This window comes from Leptonychotes weddellii, chromosome 3, assembly GCF_054177405.1.
Source record: "Leptonychotes weddellii isolate Sample4059 chromosome 3, ASM5417740v2, whole genome shotgun sequence".
Lineage (NCBI taxonomy): Eukaryota > Metazoa > Chordata > Mammalia > Carnivora > Phocidae > Leptonychotes > Leptonychotes weddellii.
Window position 1 is genome coordinate 31,509,585 of NC_138371.1, and position 18,308 is coordinate 31,527,892.

The 18,308-nt window shown below is 40.8% G+C and overlaps 1 protein-coding gene across 1 annotated transcript in view; it reads right to left on the minus strand.

Annotated features, from left to right (window-relative positions):
• Window positions 1-11,723: 11,723 nt before the first annotated feature.
• The window catches only part of LOC115936503 (aldehyde oxidase 2-like), a 57,258-nt gene continuing 50,673 nt past the window's right edge, over window positions 11,724-18,308 (minus strand). Inside the window, 1 exon segment of the mRNA XM_081815317.1 lies at window positions 11,724-12,284. Within this exon segment, the coding sequence (XP_081671443.1) occupies window positions 12,231-12,284 (54 nt within the window). The 3' untranslated portion in view covers window positions 11,724-12,230.

The window sequence follows — 18,308 nt, forward strand, 5'->3', positions numbered from 1 at the left end:
AAGCTTATCTTCTATATTTGTCACATTTCTCAATTCCATCATCTTTTTCCAGTATCATCTTCATTTAGGCCTCTATTTCCCCTAACTGGGACTTTCGCAATAACTTCCCAAATGCTATCCCTTTCTCCGCACTTCCAGAGTAATCTTCCCAAATGCAGCCTGAAGCATTTCACTGTTTAAATGCCTTGGTTTGTACTCCAGATCACCCAGGGATCGTTCTGACCAATGTTTCTCACCTTTACTTCCCATCACATTGGTGGTTCTTAATCTGTTATTGCTCTCCATTGTGGGGCGTATAGCAAGCAATTTTTGACTAAAAGCTATATTAAATTTAGTAAGTGATTTTTGTTTTTTTTTTAAATGATTTATTTATTTATTTTTAGAGAGAGAGTGGGGAGGGGCAGGGGAAGAGGGAGAGAGAAAATCCTCAAGCAGACTCCCTGCTGAGCGCGGAGCCTGATGTGGGGCTTGATCCCAGGACCCTGAGATCATGACCTGAGTAGAAATCAAGAGTCAATGTTCAACCTACTGAGTGGCCCAGGTGCCCCAGCAAGTGATTTTCCTTAAAAATTAAAGCGGATTGAAGATTATCTATTACAAGATCATTCTCACTTATTTCCATTCTGATATACGTACCTGAAAGTCAGAGAGGGAGGGCGTCCCTGGGCATTGTACATGGCAGGCAGCCTATATTACCTATGCTTTCAGGTGTGCCCACGGGAATAGGTGCCGTGGGCTCGCAAGGGAAATGTTTATAAACTGTATCACGGCTGAAAAGGTTCCAAACACCTGAACTCTATGCTTTAGTCAGACTGAGATGTCCCTCTTCTTGAGATGTCCTTCCCTCATTTTTTACTGTCAAAATGCTATTTATCGTTTCAAGCCTTATTTCAAATACTATCCTTCCCTTAAGCCGTTCTTAGTCACTGCAGCCGATGTGAACACATTCCTTTTCTGAACTTCTTCGTACTTTCTGATATTTGACCTACTTTGAATTTGCAACTGTCCTATCTTTTATCCTACACTGAAATTCTTGATGGCGATGGCAATTTCTTACTCATTTTAGTAGTGCTTCAGTGTATGGCAAGGAACATGCTTTAGTGAGTATGGGATGAGTTTGATAAAGCTAGTACTTTCCGTGGTGGAGACTTGACCGTGGAGGAGAAAGAAGGATGACAAAGAAGGTCAACCTGGTTTCTTATAGCAATGCTGGAAGATAGACATTTAAAGGAGAATCTCGTCCCTGGCTGTTTTTGAGATTTTACATGAGTCACTTAATCTCTCTGTAAAATATGAGTATGGATGCTTTACGTGACAGCTAAGACCCTTCTAACTCTCATAAATGGGGTTCCATATCTTTTTGTAGATTCGTTATTGGTATCCTTAAACTGACTCGAGTTCCCAACAATATACTGCATGCCTACCTGATAAATGCTGTACTAGCATAACAGTTTAAGGAGCTTAAAGTGATAATTTTAAGTTTAAGGAGCTTAAAGTTAATGAGCTTGAGAAGAGGGATAAATCAGATCTTTGAGGAAATGCCTCATAAGACAAGGTCAGGGCCTGCTTTAAATTGTCTTTTGTTTTTGTTAGTGCTGAGTTAAGAATTCTGTAATGGCTAACCTTGCAAACTCCAGCATGTAAATAATAAAGTTTTTGGTGAAATATTAGCAACATTCAAGACAATGTCTTATGATAAAAGTATTTTGGAACTTTTTTTCATCATTGCTAGGCCAGGTTGCGTTCCCTGTTTTTTATCTATCTATCTATCTATCTATCTATCTATCTATCTATCTATCTACCTATCCATCCATCCATCCATCCATCCATCCATCCATCCATCCATCCATCCATCTACTTATAAGAAGACTCCACACCCAACATGAGGCTTGAACTCACGACCCTGAGATCAGGTCACATGCTCTACTGACTGAGCCAACCAAGGGTCTCTAGGTTCCCTATTTTAAATGAAGATTTATTTCATGAATGAAGATATTTTCAGTAATCATTCCCAGTAGTCTTCATAACATTTGTGTAGGATTGGGATTCTTTTTTAAAGATTTTATTTATTTATTTGGCAGAGAGAGACAGAGAGAGAGAGAACACAAGCAGGGGGAGTGGGAGAGGGAGAAGCAGGTTTCCTGCAGAGCAGGGAGCCCGGCTCTGTCCCAGGACCCTGGGATCAATGACCTGAGCCGAAGGCAGACGCTCAACGACTGAGCCACCCAGGCATCCCAGATTGGGATTATTTCGTTTTCAAGTATTTGATAGACTTTATCAGTGAAGCCATATGGGCTGGGGTTTTCCTTTGTGGGAAGATTTTTAATTAATAATTTAGTTCCTTTACTTGTTAGAGATCTGTTCAGATTTCCTGTTTCTTCATGAGTCTGCTTTGGTAATATGTGTGTCTCTAGGAATTTGTTATTTTGTCTAAGTTGTCTAATTTGTTGGCATGCAGTTGTTCATAAAATTCTCTAATAATCCTCTTAACATCTGTAAAGTTAGTTGTGATGTCTTTTGTTTCATTCCTCATTTGATAATTGTGTCTTTTCTGAGTCAGTATAGCTAATGGTTTATCGGTTTGGTTGACGTTTTCAAAGCAAAAAATCTCTTGGTTTTATTGATTTTTCTCTATCTTTTGGTTTTGTTTTTTATTTCATTGATTTCCACAGAATACCACCCACCTCCTGTTCTTATTTGAAGTTTAACGGTTTTTCACGAATAGACACGTGTCAATTTGTTGTTGGCCTTTGTTTAATTATTCTACAGTCTTGAAATGGTAGTTTGGGACAATCTTGCCCAGTTTTGTCATTAGTTTTGCAGAGAGGATTTGCTGACATCTTCATTTTGCCATTGCTGCAAGTTCCCCATTGTCTTCTTGGATTTAAAATTTTTGACCTACTTAGATGAAAGATGCTAGATGCAACATGTGAACTTGATATCAGTTTTAACGTTGGTGGTGGAAATACATACGTGTTTCTTTTTCAAGGGCAAGTGACAATAGGTTTTTCTTCCAAAACCCAGGAAGATGGCAAGGCCCTGTTTCAAAAAGCACATTGCTTCCCTTAAAAATGATCTGGGAAAAGTATTTATACTCCTTTACTTTGGATAGAAGATTGTAGAACACCTTATGAATCTGGCCTAAATACTGTATCATATATGTATGTTTACACATATGTACATATGAATGCATGTGTACTCCTACATATATATGAATGTATGTATGTGTGTGTGGCTAGAAGTATTTTCATAGGCTCCACAAGATTTTTACAATGAAAAAGTGTTGAGGTGCAGTGAGCTTTCAAATAATTTCATTTTAGATGAAAATGTGTTAAATAGTTGCTACATATCTCATATATATCATTTATCATTTTTTAAAAGATTTTTATTTATTTGTCAGAGAGAGAGAGAGAGAGAAACAGCACAAGCAGGGGGAGCGGCAGGCAGAGGGAGAAACAGGCTCCTCGCTGAGCAGGGAGCCCGAGAGGGACTCGATCCCAGGACCCTGGGATTATGACCTGAGCTGAAGGCAGACACTTAACCGACTGAGCCACACAGGTGTCCCTCATATATACCATTAAAAAAAATTTTTTTTAAATTTAATCTCCAAACCCAAGGTGGAACTTGAACTCATGACCCCGAGATCAAGTTGCTTGTTCTACTGACTGAGCTAACCACGCACCCCTCATATATCCCATCGCTTTCACTTGCTGTATAGAAGAGTTTTAGTAGTTATTTGACTATTAATAATATTTACTATTAGTAATATTTGTTAAAATCAAGATTGTGAAAAATAAAAAATAGGCATTGCTAATTACCTGAACATTTTAATAAAATTTGGTAAATAAGTTATTCTTTTAAGACACTGATTTCTCCTCTTGAAACAGATTCTATTATTTAGATTTTTGAGGCTCAGGGATTCAAGAAACCTGGCATTCAATCTCTCTCTCCACATAGGAATGATGGTAGGTTAAGGTGAAAACTCTTTGCTCCTGTAAAGTGTTTATTCAGAAAATAGTTTGAGGTAACTTGCCAAGTAAGTAATATTTTGGACGACCATAATAGCTACATTCTAAGCTATTTAACATTCAAGGCATTTATTTAAAGGAAAACAAACAACAAAGTTAACTGTGATGGCATATGGTATAACTGTTAGTTATAGGATTATTTAGGAAGGACTGTTTATTGCTTATTAATTCTTATTTCTTAATATATTAAAATTCATTTAAAGAACAAGAAATCTTCTTGATAATCTAGATGTAAAGGTCTCTGTGTTAGAAAATGATCTCGAATGTATGTTGAACTGTTGCCTGGCATATTTAGATGGCCATCTTTCTTTGCTCTCTTTTTATAAGCCCAAATTTCACTTTTTAGGGGCCTATGTGTGATATCAAGTTATTAGCCTAAAATGAGAAAGCAACTAAACTGAATAGAAATTAGTTGGTGCTTTATTGTTGTTGTTAGTGGTAGTAGAAACGGCAGCAGGAACCACAGTACTGGTAGTAAGTACTACTACTGCTCCTGATATTAGTAGTCATAGAGTGGTCGTTGTAGACCTTACATACAGACAGGATGTTATCGTTTACAAAATATTTTCACATGCATTTTAAAGTTCTTCACAGAAACTCGGTAAGGGAGCAGGGCTGTTTTACTTTCAAGGGAAGCTAAATATAATATCATTGATGATGATTATTCTTCCGGAAGAAGGTCATGGATGGTCTATAATGGAAATCTAATGCCAGTTTATCTGATGAGAAAAGTAGCCTTTTACTCATCGTGCATTTCTGATTTTACTCTTAAAATGCAGTATTAAAACTGTCTTGGAGGATTTCCTTTTCTGGTTCCAGAAAGACCAAAAGTCGTTTTCTTTTAAAACATAGCTTCATTTTTCAGAACCTAGTTAGTGCAGGTGGTTGTGGCCTCAGAGGGCTTTATACAATAAGGCTTGTCCACAACAGAGGTTCTTAGCATTAGGCAAATTGTCATAGGAAGTGCTAATGTGAAAATCTGCAACAATTCTCTATACCCATTACTTTGAATATGAGTCGAGTTTTAAAATGCCCAAATTCCATGGACTTTTAGAACCCAGGTAAAAAGTGTTATGAAACAGGGCGCCTCGGTGGCTCAGTTGGTTAGGCGACTGCCTTCGGCTCAGGTCATGATCCTGGAGTCCCGGGATCGAGTCCCGCATCGGCCTCCCTGCTCGGTGGGGAGTCTGCTTCTCCCTCTGACCCTCCCCACTCTCATGTGCTCTCTCTCATTCTCTCTCTCTCAAATAAATAAATAAAATCTTTAAAAAAAAAAGTGTTATGAAACAACATGAAGAACTTTGGTGTCTTATGACATTTTGAGAATCACTTGTCTAGAAAGAACAATATGTAAGCAACAGATTTGTCTTTGAGCAAAGCATTTGCTAAGAACAGTGAGGAAGGTCTCTGCTTTTCCTTGGCAGAAGAGGTGTTCTAGGACCTTCACTTTTGTTTTATTCAACACATATCTGCTAAGTACCTACTATGTGCCTGGTGTGCTATAATAGAGGTCGGAAAACAATGAATTGTGGTTCTTATGACGTGCGCTGTCCAGCGAGGGACACAGATGATAGTGGCAAGCACAGTATCACTGTGAACGTACAGATGGAGAGATCTGCACTAGATGCCACTAGAATGTGGATGAGGGAGTGGCCAGATCTGCAGGGCTGAGAAGGAAGGGGCTCCCAGAGGAGTATGAAGAGGAGATAGCTAAAGTGGGACTTGAAGGAAGAGAAGAGGTTAGTCAGGTGGAGAAGTAGGGGCAAGAAGCAGCACGTGGAAAGGCCTGAGAAGTGGCGATGGCTGCCAACTTCTAGGAGCAGGGAGCAGCTTGGTGTGTCTGGTGTGGAGTGTAGTTCGTACATATGTCTGTGTGTGTTGGGGGAGGAACAGCGGAGATGAAGCGAGGGTTACTCTGAGAAGAACCTAGGCGGATATATTAAGGAGTCTGGTCTTAATCGGTGTTGTTTTCTGGGTAGTAATTTACTTTAAAATACTTTAGAAATTTAGTATAAACGATATGATATATTTAAGCCACCAGACGAGGCAAGGAAGGGTTCTTCCCTAGAATCCATGGCCCAGCTAACACCTTGATTTTGAACTTCTAGCCTCCAGAACTGTGAAAGAATAAATATTTAAGCTATCCAGTTTGTGGGAATTTGTGATGGCAGCTCTAGGAAACTAATAAAACGGGAAAGATATTGGCTAGCGGACAGAATTGAAGGCAGAACTGGAGAAGCAGGCCTTGAGATGCACAGGGACGGGGTACCACTGAGGGTCTAGCAGCAGAGCTTGCGGACCTGCTCTCCACAGCTGGGCCATCCAGGCAATCTGTACCAGTGGCCTTTTAACCTCATGGACCTTACTCAAGAGTCTCACTGTCGGGAGAGACTTGGACCCAGCTTATCCTGTGCCTTGCCCAGCAGCCCTCCTGGAACACATGGACTGGAGGACGGGAAACTTCCCAAAGGAAAAGACCCCCAAGCAGATGGAAGCAACTGGTGACTACCACACAAATTACAGTACAGTCCTTTTTGGAAGAAGAAACTGTCCTGTTGAATGCTACTCTTTTACCCAGTGAGGATAGGTGGTTATAGATGTTGAGAAAGATTATCCGGGCAGCTATGTGCAGAATGGTTTGGAACAAGACCAGTTAGACAGCTGGTGACATCATCTAAATATGAAGTAAAGGGAGTGTGGGAAGGTCTGTCCTGCTATGGTGGCTATGCCAAGGAAAGAACATTCTTGTTTTGTACTCAGTGATATCTTAGTATCAACTCATTCAAGGTTGTGTAAGGAGACTGAGAAAATGCCTTTATTTTCTGTCTCCAACTATTTCTGCCTAATTTTTAAACTTCTTTTCAGCGTCTTATGAATCAGGAGTGATATCTTTTTGCTATTTGTCTACACAGTTATATGAGACAGATCAAATGTTAATTTTCACTATTCTGGGGGTGGAGCTGGGAGCAGGCTGCTTTTCCTTTCAGGAGAGAAAACCCACTCAGAGAGCCCAGGTTCAGAAGGCAAGAGTACAAATGCCTTCTGTGTGCCCAAGACCCATGGGGAAAACAGGAGGATCCACAGAGCCATGATGAGCGTTAAGGGTTATATTCCTCACTGTTACAGGCACCAGGGCGCTGCTGACATGGGGAAAGGGATAGAATTGTCTAGACGGGGAGGGGGGATCAGCACCTCATTCAGTGGGTCCAGAAGATGTAACATGGGCAGGAACCAGCTGCTCGTCCTGTCACCTTAGACTTCCCCTACCATCCCAACATTTGGTCACTGTGTCCCATCCATGTATGGGACCAACTAAGAGTAATTTTAATCTTGACAAGAGTGGCTGGGCCTTCTGGGACCAGCTATTCCTGAAGGGGGAAAAAAAAAAGTAGCTAACAAAAATGGTTGGGGCGCCTGGGTGGCTCAGTTGGTTGAGTGTCCGACTCTTGATTTCGGCTCAGGTCATGATCTCAGGGTTGTGGGATGGAGCCCCACACCAGCAGGGCTCTGCACTCAGAGTGGAGTCTGCTTGGGATTCTCTCTCAAATAAATAAATCTTTTTTTAAAAAGTGGTTATATTTTGTGCTTGTGTGAGAATTGGCTGGATGGGGATGGTATGAGAGTAAGTCCTTGCACTATATACCTTTTTATATTTTTGAACTGTGTGAATGTATTACTAATTAAAAAAATTTAGGGGCGCCTGGGTGGCTCAGTCAGTTAGGCGACTGCCTTCGGCTCAGGTCATGATCCTGGAGTCCCTGGATCGAGTCCCACATCGGGCTCCCTGCTCGGCGTGGAGCCTGCTTCTCCCTCTGACCCTCCCCTCTCTCATGAGCTCTCTCTCTCTCTCTCTCTCATTCTGTCTCAAATAAATAAATAAAAAAAATCTTTAAAAAAAAAAATTTAGTAACTATCCTTTAACGATGCTTAGAGCCCAAAGAACTGGTTTCAAGTATGTGGTTTCAACTGTGCCTTTTTGAAAAAGTATTTGATTGATATCCATGCCATTCAGATTTTAGTGTATCAACTCACACAAGTAATTTTTATATAGACCCCTCTATTTTTGCTGCTTTATAGTTCTCAACTGTGACAAATAGAAAATAAATGCCTAGTAACCATCCTTAGCCCCAACAAGACCAAATTTTTACAAAATATGAATTATATTTACCACTGTTTAAAATGATACAGATGATAAAACAAAAAAAAAATTTAAGTATTTTATTTATTTATTTAACAGAGAGAGAGAAAAAGAGAGAGCACAAGCAGCGGGAGAGGGACAGAGGGAGAGGGAGGAGCAGACTCCCCTCTGAGCAGGGAGCCCAGTGTGGGGCTCAATCCCAGGACCCCCCCATCATGACTTAACTGACTGAGCCACCCAGGCACCCCAAAACAAATTTCTTATATTCACATTAGATTACACAGTTAAGGATTTTATTTTTGAGAGCCAAAACTTTTTTTTTTTTTACTTTGTTTATTTTGCCCTGGCTATTCCCACTAAATTCCCAAGCTCTTCTGCTTATGTGTGCAAAAACCTTGCATGATTTTTTGTCTCGCCTATGACTTCTCTGTTCTAGTCTCCTTTCTCTTTGTGCTCCAGTCCCACTTCTTCCCTTAGACTCCTGTGGCCCTAGTGAAGCCTCCAAAGTCAGTGGACAGGCCTGTGCACAGCGGTATCCCAGATGTGCTCACTGCCTCCAGCGACCTACAGCCTCCCATAGGGCAAGCCTGATCTCTGCCTCCTCTCACCCGTCACCCAGTGCTCTCAGATCAGCCCCTCCTCCCTCATTCACTTCTGGAGTCCTTGCAGACGGTGGCTTGGTGACTTCATCATGCAAACTCTGGCTGACAGAGTGTCAGTTTACCTCCTGACTTTCTGGTCAAATAAGGCCTAATTCATATTCTCCTCCTCTGATGGCCTCAAAAACTCAGATCAATGGAATTTGGTGGATCCCACATGTTTTAAACTACAACGTTGGGATGATTACAATTTAGAACTCTTTTGCTCTGTGTTACTCCCTTCAATATATGGGAAACTGAGCAGGGAAGTATTTCTGAAACTGATACTAGATCAGATGTTTTCTAGGACAAAAAATTAAAGGGTTTTATGATAATACATTGAATAGTTTTTACATTGCCTTTTTATCTCCAAATTCCAAAAGAATGTTAACCAGTTGAATAGCTGACTTACATGAGTAAAATACCACTCCTTTGCTGTCAGATGCTCCTGCACAGACTCACAGCTAATTCACAGTAGGAACAAAACAAAACCTTGCAGAACTCTTGTAGTGTTCCTACCTGTCACCACTAAATCAAACGTATCCTTGGGAAGAGTAATCACATATTTATTTACTGAGAAGTGTCTTTCATTATAGGTTTGTAACTTGCATTACTAGTCCAGTTAGATTGGATGGACACAGAAAGAAACAATTTGCTTTTAGAGCAATATTTACATGATATCTTCAGAAACAAATCAAACTTAAACTCGGCTATTGTGTATATTGCAAAATTTGTCTGGTGGCCTCTAGCCTAGAAAGTCTAAGTAAATAATTTATAAATAGTGATTAATCTTTAACCTAATCAGACTTGAATAATGTTTCTAAAATTTGTGTCTTTTTTCCACAACAGTATAAGAATATCAGTTTGGATTAACAAACCACCTTTTTACTTGTGAAAAACTGAAACACCTGGAAAAAAAAGAAAAGAGACTAATTATAAAAGTGTGCAAATCCCCCAACTTTTGCTTATAAGGAAAACATAAATAGTTGAAAAATTGGATTGGTAAAGCTTTACGGATCTGAATAAGCACATTTAGGTAGTTCTTATTCTTCCTTGGCCTCCATGTCTTCATTTATAAAATAAATGAGAAGCTGGATGAGCTCAGAGATTTTCACACATTTTTAGCAGAGGTTTAAAATGTTATGGGAACACACACACACACATGATTTTAGTGGGGTACAGATTTAATAAGGTCAATGTTTAACACTTGCTTATAAAGCAAATATGTGAGAACAATTATGCTACTTTGAAGAAAGCAAAAATCTGAAATTGTGGGTAAAGGATGACAGTTAAAGACTCAGAATGTAACTTATATCTGCCTTTTTTTTTTTTTTAACTGCACAGCATGGAGATAATTCTGACACATAAATAGCTGTAAGTGGTAAAGTAGCAAAAGAGATTTTTTTGGTTTCGCTTTGATTTTTGGTTTTTAAATTTGTCTTGCACTCTGAGGATGTTCTTTATTTTGAAGTTTGTACAAAAACTTGACAGCCCAGTTCATTCACTGATTGTCTCCAATTTGTTAAAGTTTGGCACTTAGCGTACCTGAGTGTATATGTGTGTGGCTTTCCTTGAGTACTAGTGTCAGGCACAATTCTGTGCACTTTACAAGCCTTGTTTTATACAGGGATTAGAGGGAATTTGCCAGCATATCCACATTTAATTTTGATATGGAAAGAGAGAGGTAGGGAGAGAGAGAATAATTAAAGAGCTAACTATTCTGCCCTCTATACGTGGGTGTATGTTTTTTAATTACTATTTTATAATAATTTAAAATATAATTTTAAGTGTTGACTATTTTGATTTTTGTTTTTACTGTGAAAGGAGAAACAAAAATCTCATCAATTATTTAGTCTGATATAGCAGAACTATCAATGCAAGTTCTTATGTGACAAAGCACAATGGAATTAAACATATCTGTTAATACACAGGTTGTTTTAGACATTTAATTGGAAAATTAGAGTTTGAAGAAAAAAAATTTTTTCTCTGAATCTACGATGTAGTTCTTGACTCTGCTTTCATTTTCAGCATTAAAAATTGTTGCCCAGTAAGTGTGCAGAAAAACAGTTTAATTTTCCAACAAGGAAAGTATGTTTCTTTTTGTCAGCATAAATTTCCCAGGCAGTTTTGGTGGTCATGCTCCAAAGCCTTCAGTGTTCTGTGTTTTGTGTTAAGCTGCACTATAAAATTGTAGCCGTTGAACTCAACAAATACAACTAGATACCTCTTTTAAATAGCACTAATTAATTATAAATGTGGGAAGCAATAGATTTTAGTTTGGTGTTTTGCACTCAAGATATAAGTGATTCTCAAAAGAATCAGGGAATCGGATCTTTAAAATATCTTAATCCAGAGCTTTCTCATTTAATTTAATTTAATGAATTTATTTATTTTAAAGATTTTACTTATTTATTTGTCAGAGAGAAAGAGAGCACAAGCAGGGGGAGCGGCAGGCAGGGGAGAAGCAGGCTCCCCTCTGAGCAGGACCCTAGGATCATGACCTGAGCTGAAGGCAGCCGCTTAACCGACTGAGCCACCCAGGCATCCCAGCTTTCTCATTTAAAATTTTATTTTAAGATGAAAAGAAAAACTGGGACGCCTGGTTGGCTTAGTTGATGGAGCATGTGACTCTTGATCTCAGAGTTATGAGTTCGAGCCCCATGTTGGGCATAGAGATTACCTAAAAATAAAATCTTTAAAAAAGAAAAGAGAAAGGGCGCCTGGGTGGCTCTGTTGGTTAAGCGACTGCCTTCGGCTCAGGTCATGATCCCGGAGTCCTGGGATCGAGTCCCGCATCAGGCTCCCTGCTCAGCGAGGAGCCTGCTTCTCCCTCTGACCCTCCCCCCTCTCGTGTACTCTCTCTCTCTCTCATTCTCGCTCTCTCAAGTAAATAAATCTTTAAAAAAAAAAAATAAATAAAATTAAATAAAATTAAAAAAAATAAAAAAAGAAAAAAGAAAAGAGAAGAAAATGAAAAGAAAAATTGCTATGTTTTTCTTGGATAAAATACCTTGACTTTCCTTGTCAGCATCCAAAGCCATGCATGTTTAGTGTTAAAAAATTAAATGTTGGATAAGATTTAAAAATGAAACTAGAGGGGCTCCTGGGTGGCTCAATCAGTTAAAGGTCTGCCTTTGGCTCAGGTCATGATCCCAGGGTTCTGGGCGGCAGGATGCCCTGCTCACTGGGGAGCCTGCTTCTCCCTCTCCCTCTGCCCCTCCCCTTGCTCCTTCTCTCCTTCTCTCTCTCTCTGTCTGTCTCAAATGAATAAAGAATCTTTTAAAAAAAGAAACTAGATTTATACATTTGTGCAATCCTAAACTTCCTTAGAACAGTTTGAAAGCTACTGGCCTGGCTGATGTTTTTTCTTTCTGAGTAATTTTCTTTCAGCTTAATAATCTTACCTTTTAGGAAATGACAGCAACGTTACGCTATAGGGATAGACCAAGGTTTAAATGTCTTTGGGTCATCTCTTGGGATCTAAGAAAGAAAGCAAATAAAATACTTAATGTCATAATGCCATTGCAATATCTCATCAGAAAAACTATCTCGAATCTGTAGGTTTTGAAAAACTTTCTTTTTTTTTTAAGATTTTATTTATTTATTTGACAGAAAGAGACACAGCGAGCGAGGGAACACAAGCAGGGGGAGTGAGAGAGGGAGAAGCAGGCTTCCCACAGAGCAGGGAGCCCGATGTGGGGCTCGATCCCAGGACCCTGGGATCATAACCTGAGCCGAAGGCAGACGCTTAACTACTGAGCCATCCAGGCAACCCTTGAAAAATTTTCTGACAGGAGGAGTCAGGATTTTCCTGAGGAATGGGATGGTTCCATTCCTCTCATGACAACTCTGAAGTGACAGTGATTCCGTGTTGTGATCTCTGCTATACTTAAATGTTGCTTAAGAGGGCACTTTGATTACTTACCTATCTTCTTTGCTTCCCAGATGTGAATTCCAAAGAGAATGATACATATTATTTGGGAGAGAGATTGCACACAAATGGGGGTAGGTGGGGGGAGGGGCAGCAGGCAGAGGGAGAAGCAGGCTCCCCGCAGAGCAGGGAGCCCGAAGTGGGGCTGGAGCCCGAAGTGGGGCTGGAGCCCGAAGTGGGGCTGGAGCCCGAAGTGGGGCTCGATCCCAGAACCCTGGGATCATGATCTGAGCCAAAGGCAGATGCTTAACGACGGAGCCACCCAGGCGCCCCTGAGAATGATATATTTTAGGAAGATGTTTGGGGGAGGATAGTGGGAAGGGGAGAGTGGTTAGGCTGAGAGTTGTTTGCTTTGGAGCCTACAGACTTGGTCTCCTCTGCAGTGATCTGAGAACAGCCCCATCTACGCCTTTAGCCAAATGATTTGTGTGGAATAGTGCCCTTGCTAATTAACCCCCAGGCTCATTCTACTATCCTAGGCTCCAAGCCCCAAGAATTTGACTTGTTTATCCTTCTTCCTTGTGCTCCTCAATTCCTGAGTCCTCTGTTGGGAACTCCCCCCCCTTCCCTGCCCCTTAGGTCTGGCACAAAGCAGGTATTCCTCACCTCTGCTGTTGTCCTGTTTTTGTTTGGAGAGTTGACTTTTAGTTACAAAACTGTTAAAAACAAAAACAAACTTCCCATAAGTAATGGAAAGTTATGAAGATTCCAAAAAGCATTTCTCCTAATATTTCTTTCCTAGAAATACAAAAAGAAGACAACAAAAACAAACAAAAAAACCCTCAGATTCTAACCTGTTATCTTTACAAATTCTGTTCTGTTTGCTCTTAGTCTGTATTGAAATGTAAATGGGGGCTAGGTTTGCCCTTCTCAAAGGGCCTTTCCATATTCTCTACTTAACTGGGGCTTGGGGAGTTGCTTGGCTATCTCATTTAGAATCATCCTGTTGCACCTGGGCTGGGCTAGACTCAGACAAAGCGCCTAGTCTAGTCTAAGGTGGTTTTAGGTCAGCTCCTCTGCTAAACGGAATGGAATTTTTAGTCTTTTCCAAAACCTGCTTCTAATTCTTTTCACCAGACCTAGGCCCCCAGGTGCCCCTCTGCTTTGGAACACAGGTCAATAGTCATTCCTGGCCTTCTTGAGTCTCACCAACTCCTTAGCTCTTGGAGTGAGGACCTAACACTTGTTTTGTTTTTTTTTTGTTTTTTTTGGTCTCAAAGGCCCCACCTCTGGGACTTAAGCTGCTCTTCATTGGCTTTGGGTAATCTTCCCTTTATCTTCTTTGCTTGGTGCCATCATCCCCTTCCTTCTCCATTCTATTTCTCCCTGTTGGTTCTCAACAAGTAAGGCAATATTCACTATGACTGTCCAGACCAATTCTGCTTTTCATTAACTCTCAGCTTCTGAGATATATCTGGCCCAATTAACAGCTTCTGAGATATATCTGGCCCAATCTCATTGGTCTCAAGGTCTAGTGACAATGGGTAGTTGCCATCTTTATCATCATCACTGTGCAGTAAAGGAGTAAGTCAGCAGGCCTGGGTTGTCCAAACTCTGCACATTCCAAAAAAAGTTTTAGCCCCAGACCAGCTCCTGAGAGGTAACACCAAAGCCCTTGAAATCCCACCTGATAAGATGTCTTTGTTTACCTGGCGCCTTGAGCCATGTGGTATCATTTAACCTCTGGAAGTTCTGGACACTCAGTAACTAAGGTCAGATGCAGGCAACTTATGCCTACTTGACTGATCTCTAATAAAAACTCTGGATACCAAGGCTCAGGTAAGCTTCTCTGGTTGGCAATACCTTGTATATCTTCTCATACACCATTGCTGGGAGAATTAGGTGTTGTCTATGTGACTCCACTGGGAGAGGACAACTGGACGCTGGTGCCTGGTCTGTCCTGGACCCTGCCCTATGTTCCTTTTTCCTTTGCTGATGTTAACCTGTATCTTTTCACTGTAATAAACCATAACCGTGAGTACACCAGCTTTTCTGAGTTCTGTGAGTCCGTCTAGCAAATCATTAAATCTGAAGGTGGTCTCGTGGACTTTTGACTCAATCATCTTCATTATCATCACCATCCTCATCCTCATCCTCAGTGTGTATTGACCACTTACTATGTGTGACAACTGCGAAAATGCTATTCATGCGTTATCGTAATCCTTACAACAATGCTGTAAAGTAATTAGAATTATTCTCTCCACAGACCTCTCCCCTCATTTTATAGATAAGGAAACTGAATGATCAGAGAAGTTATATAAATCACCAAATGTAAGGCTAGGATTCTAACCTACATCCTTCTGACTCCAGCGTCTGTGTCTTAACCACTAAGTACATTGGAACTCCTGTCCATTGCTAGTTAAACGGCTGCCTCCTTCCTGTGTCACATTCTGCATTGCTTGTTTCTCTCTTCATCCGAGGAATGCCTCCAGCTTTGCCCTGTTCCTTTTTAGGTGCTCTCCCTACCTCTCTTCCTCTGCTGCTCTCAGCTAGAGGAGTTACCTTCCAGAGACCAGGTAGGAGAGCTTTTAGATACAAAAATATACATTCAGTAACAGTGTCAGATAATCCCCCTTCAGTGGTAAGAAAGGCCACTGTGTCAAGTGTCACCAAGCATGGCAGGGAACAGATTTGGCCCCCGCACCCTGGGACAAGCATGTTCAACACGGAACCAGTTTCCCAGCCTGTTCGAGTGCCAGTAAAACGTCTTCCCAGATAGCGTGAGAGGCTGGGAGAAGAACGTGATGAAGAACTAGAGGGCATGTGCCTGTCTGAGCATGTGTGCATGTGCATGTGAGTAATGTTTGTGTGTGTGTGTGTGTGTGTGTGTGCAGAAGGGTAGACAGCATTCTGAGGAAGGCACCACGGGAGCCTCCACTGCAGTCATCTCCTCAGCGTGCATTTGTGTCTGCGCTCCAGCTCGCAGAACCCATGGGGCTGAGGTGTGTCTGTGCTAGTTTTAAGGCCTTGCCAAGTATCTGTGGCTTAGCTTTCAGCAGGACAGGATGCAGAATGCCTGTTTCTACATGTGATGGGGGTAGGTTCCAACACTACAAAAAAATAGAAGGCCTGGCAGTACATCTCCCTCTGCTCAGAGAAATGCAAGGTGGTGCACAGGCTATGTGGTTGAGGACTAGTGTTTGGGGGCAAACCAGCTGACGGCAGTGTAGGCAAACCGGGCTGCTCACAGCGCAGGAAGTGTTCATATGTCTCTCTTTCATCTGGCAGGAAGGGCTCCCTTTACTGAACTAAACAGGTGGCACTTTTAATGCTGCCAACTCTCACTGAGCCTGGGCATCTAGAAATACAAAAGAAGCAGGGAGGGAAAGTGAAGCATGGGAGCGGCAAGGTGCTAGTGATGCAGAGGGAAGGAAGCAGGTGGAAGGAGGCTGCATTAGGGTTTGCAGAGTGGGGAGGGTAAAGGCCTTCAGAAACCAGACACCAACCAACTGTACAGAATAACAGGGCAGGGCAGGCATGGCCATCAGAACTGGGTACCGGTCTAGAATGGAAGGACTGGTTCCCATGAAGTTACTCTAAAGTCAGGCCTCCGCCTAACACATGACATACCCACTCATTGTGGTTGCAAGCATTCCTTATGAGTCAGCATGATAAAGCTGCCCCTTTAAAATGTGGGGTGAACTGAAACCTGTTTACATACTTGTTTCTAAGCTGAGTGTCTGATTTTAGCTTCCAGGAGACGGAAACTGAATCTGCTCCTTGACTTTACATGGCTTCCCATGGTGGCAGCCCCTACGCACCACGGTGTTGTAGTTACTTTAATAAATACTTTTTGCTGCTAGTGATAACAAGGTTTTTGTATTTGTCCTACTGCCAAATTCCTTAAGGCAGGATTTTTCTAATTTTTAAGGCTGTGGAGCTCTTCTTGTCTCTGAATCCTAAAGATTTTTTTTTTTTTTTTGGATGAAATCACTGTTTCTAAGGAAAAGTTCTAACTTGAAAGTATTAATTAGGTATTTTCTGTATATCTTTAAGAGAAATTTCCTTTTTTTTCCCTTGTGGAATTTTAAGTGACTATACAAAACACATTTTCCGAGAAATACATTTTTCTTTCTCCCATTACCAAAAAGGCAAATACATCATCTGGCTGGGTCTGGCTGAGCCAGAAACATCATCTGGCTGGGTCTGGCTGAGCCAGGCTGCTCTGTTGGGCTCTGAGCAGGACCTACCACCAGCAACACTGTTCTGACCAGGAGTTAACCACCTAGGAAAGGGCCCATGGATAAAAACAATAATCAACAACTTTGATCAAGGTAACCAAAGCCACAGATGTAAACAATCTTTGATATAGTAAATGATTGTTCAAATAGAAGAATTTTTTTTTTTTTTTGGCCTGCTTTTTGTTGAAGCTTAAAGCTAATTATCTGTGAAAATGAGGCTGCTAGTCTTAAGGGTTGTTTTTTTCGGCCCTTAGCAGGTCAGCTTGATTTAATGTGGAAATTCTTTTTAAGCCCTTTGGGAGAGGCATATTTTGAAGAAAGTCATTAATAGTTATGGGTATTTGGTGGAAACTTCACTTTAATATTTACAGAGTGACTTGTATTTACACAATATTCTTACATGCGTTATTTTATTTAATTCCAAAGGACAAGTAATGAGGGTTTGACCATCATTTCTGTTTAAGAAATAGATATAGGCAGGCTGTTATTTACCTTATGGTTAAAAGGAGGTTATTTCAAGAGGAGGTTTTAGACTTTCCAATGCTCATGTTCTGGCACACAAACCTTCTGAACCTCTTGCCTTCTTATGTGTCATAACAAATTGTGTTTTGACAACAGAATTCAAAGGCCAAATATACTAGGAGTGTTAATATCTGTTTCTCAAAAAAGTTTGTTTTGGTTTTTGTTTTTTGCATAGTACTGTTTTATATGCCAGAGTGAATCATTATATACAGTTGACCCTTGAACAATGTGGGGGCTGGGGTGCTGACCCCCCGTGAAGGTGAAAATCCACTTATAATTTTGACTCCCCCAAAACTTAAGTACTAATAGCCTACTGTTGACTGAAATGAACTCTGTTACTGATAACAGTTGATTAACACATATGTATTATATACTGTATTCTTATTATAAAGTAAGAGATGAGAAGAGGTTATAAAGAAAATCTTAAAGAAGAGAAAATACATTTACAGTGCTGTACTATATTAATCTGGGTGTAAGTGGACCTGCACAGTTCAAACCTGTGTTGTTCAAGGGTAGACTGTATTTCGGTTAAAATACCATGTTGTAGTTTGATTAAATGTAAATCTGATATAGGCTCAGATTTGTTCTAAGATACTTGAAAGAGACCGGTCTGTGTGAGGAGCCAGGCTATGAGAACTTTAGGAGGCCTGCCGTGTGAACAAATCGTAATTTCTTTTTTTTTTTTTTTTAAAGATTTTATTTATTTATTTGACAGAGAGAGACACAGCGAAAGAGGGAATACAAGCAGGGGGAATGGGAGAGGGAGAAGCAGGCTTCCCGCGGAGCAGGGAGCCCGATGCGGGGCTCGATCCCAGGACGCTGGGATCATGACCTGAGCCGAAGGCAGACGCTTAACGACTGAGCCACCCA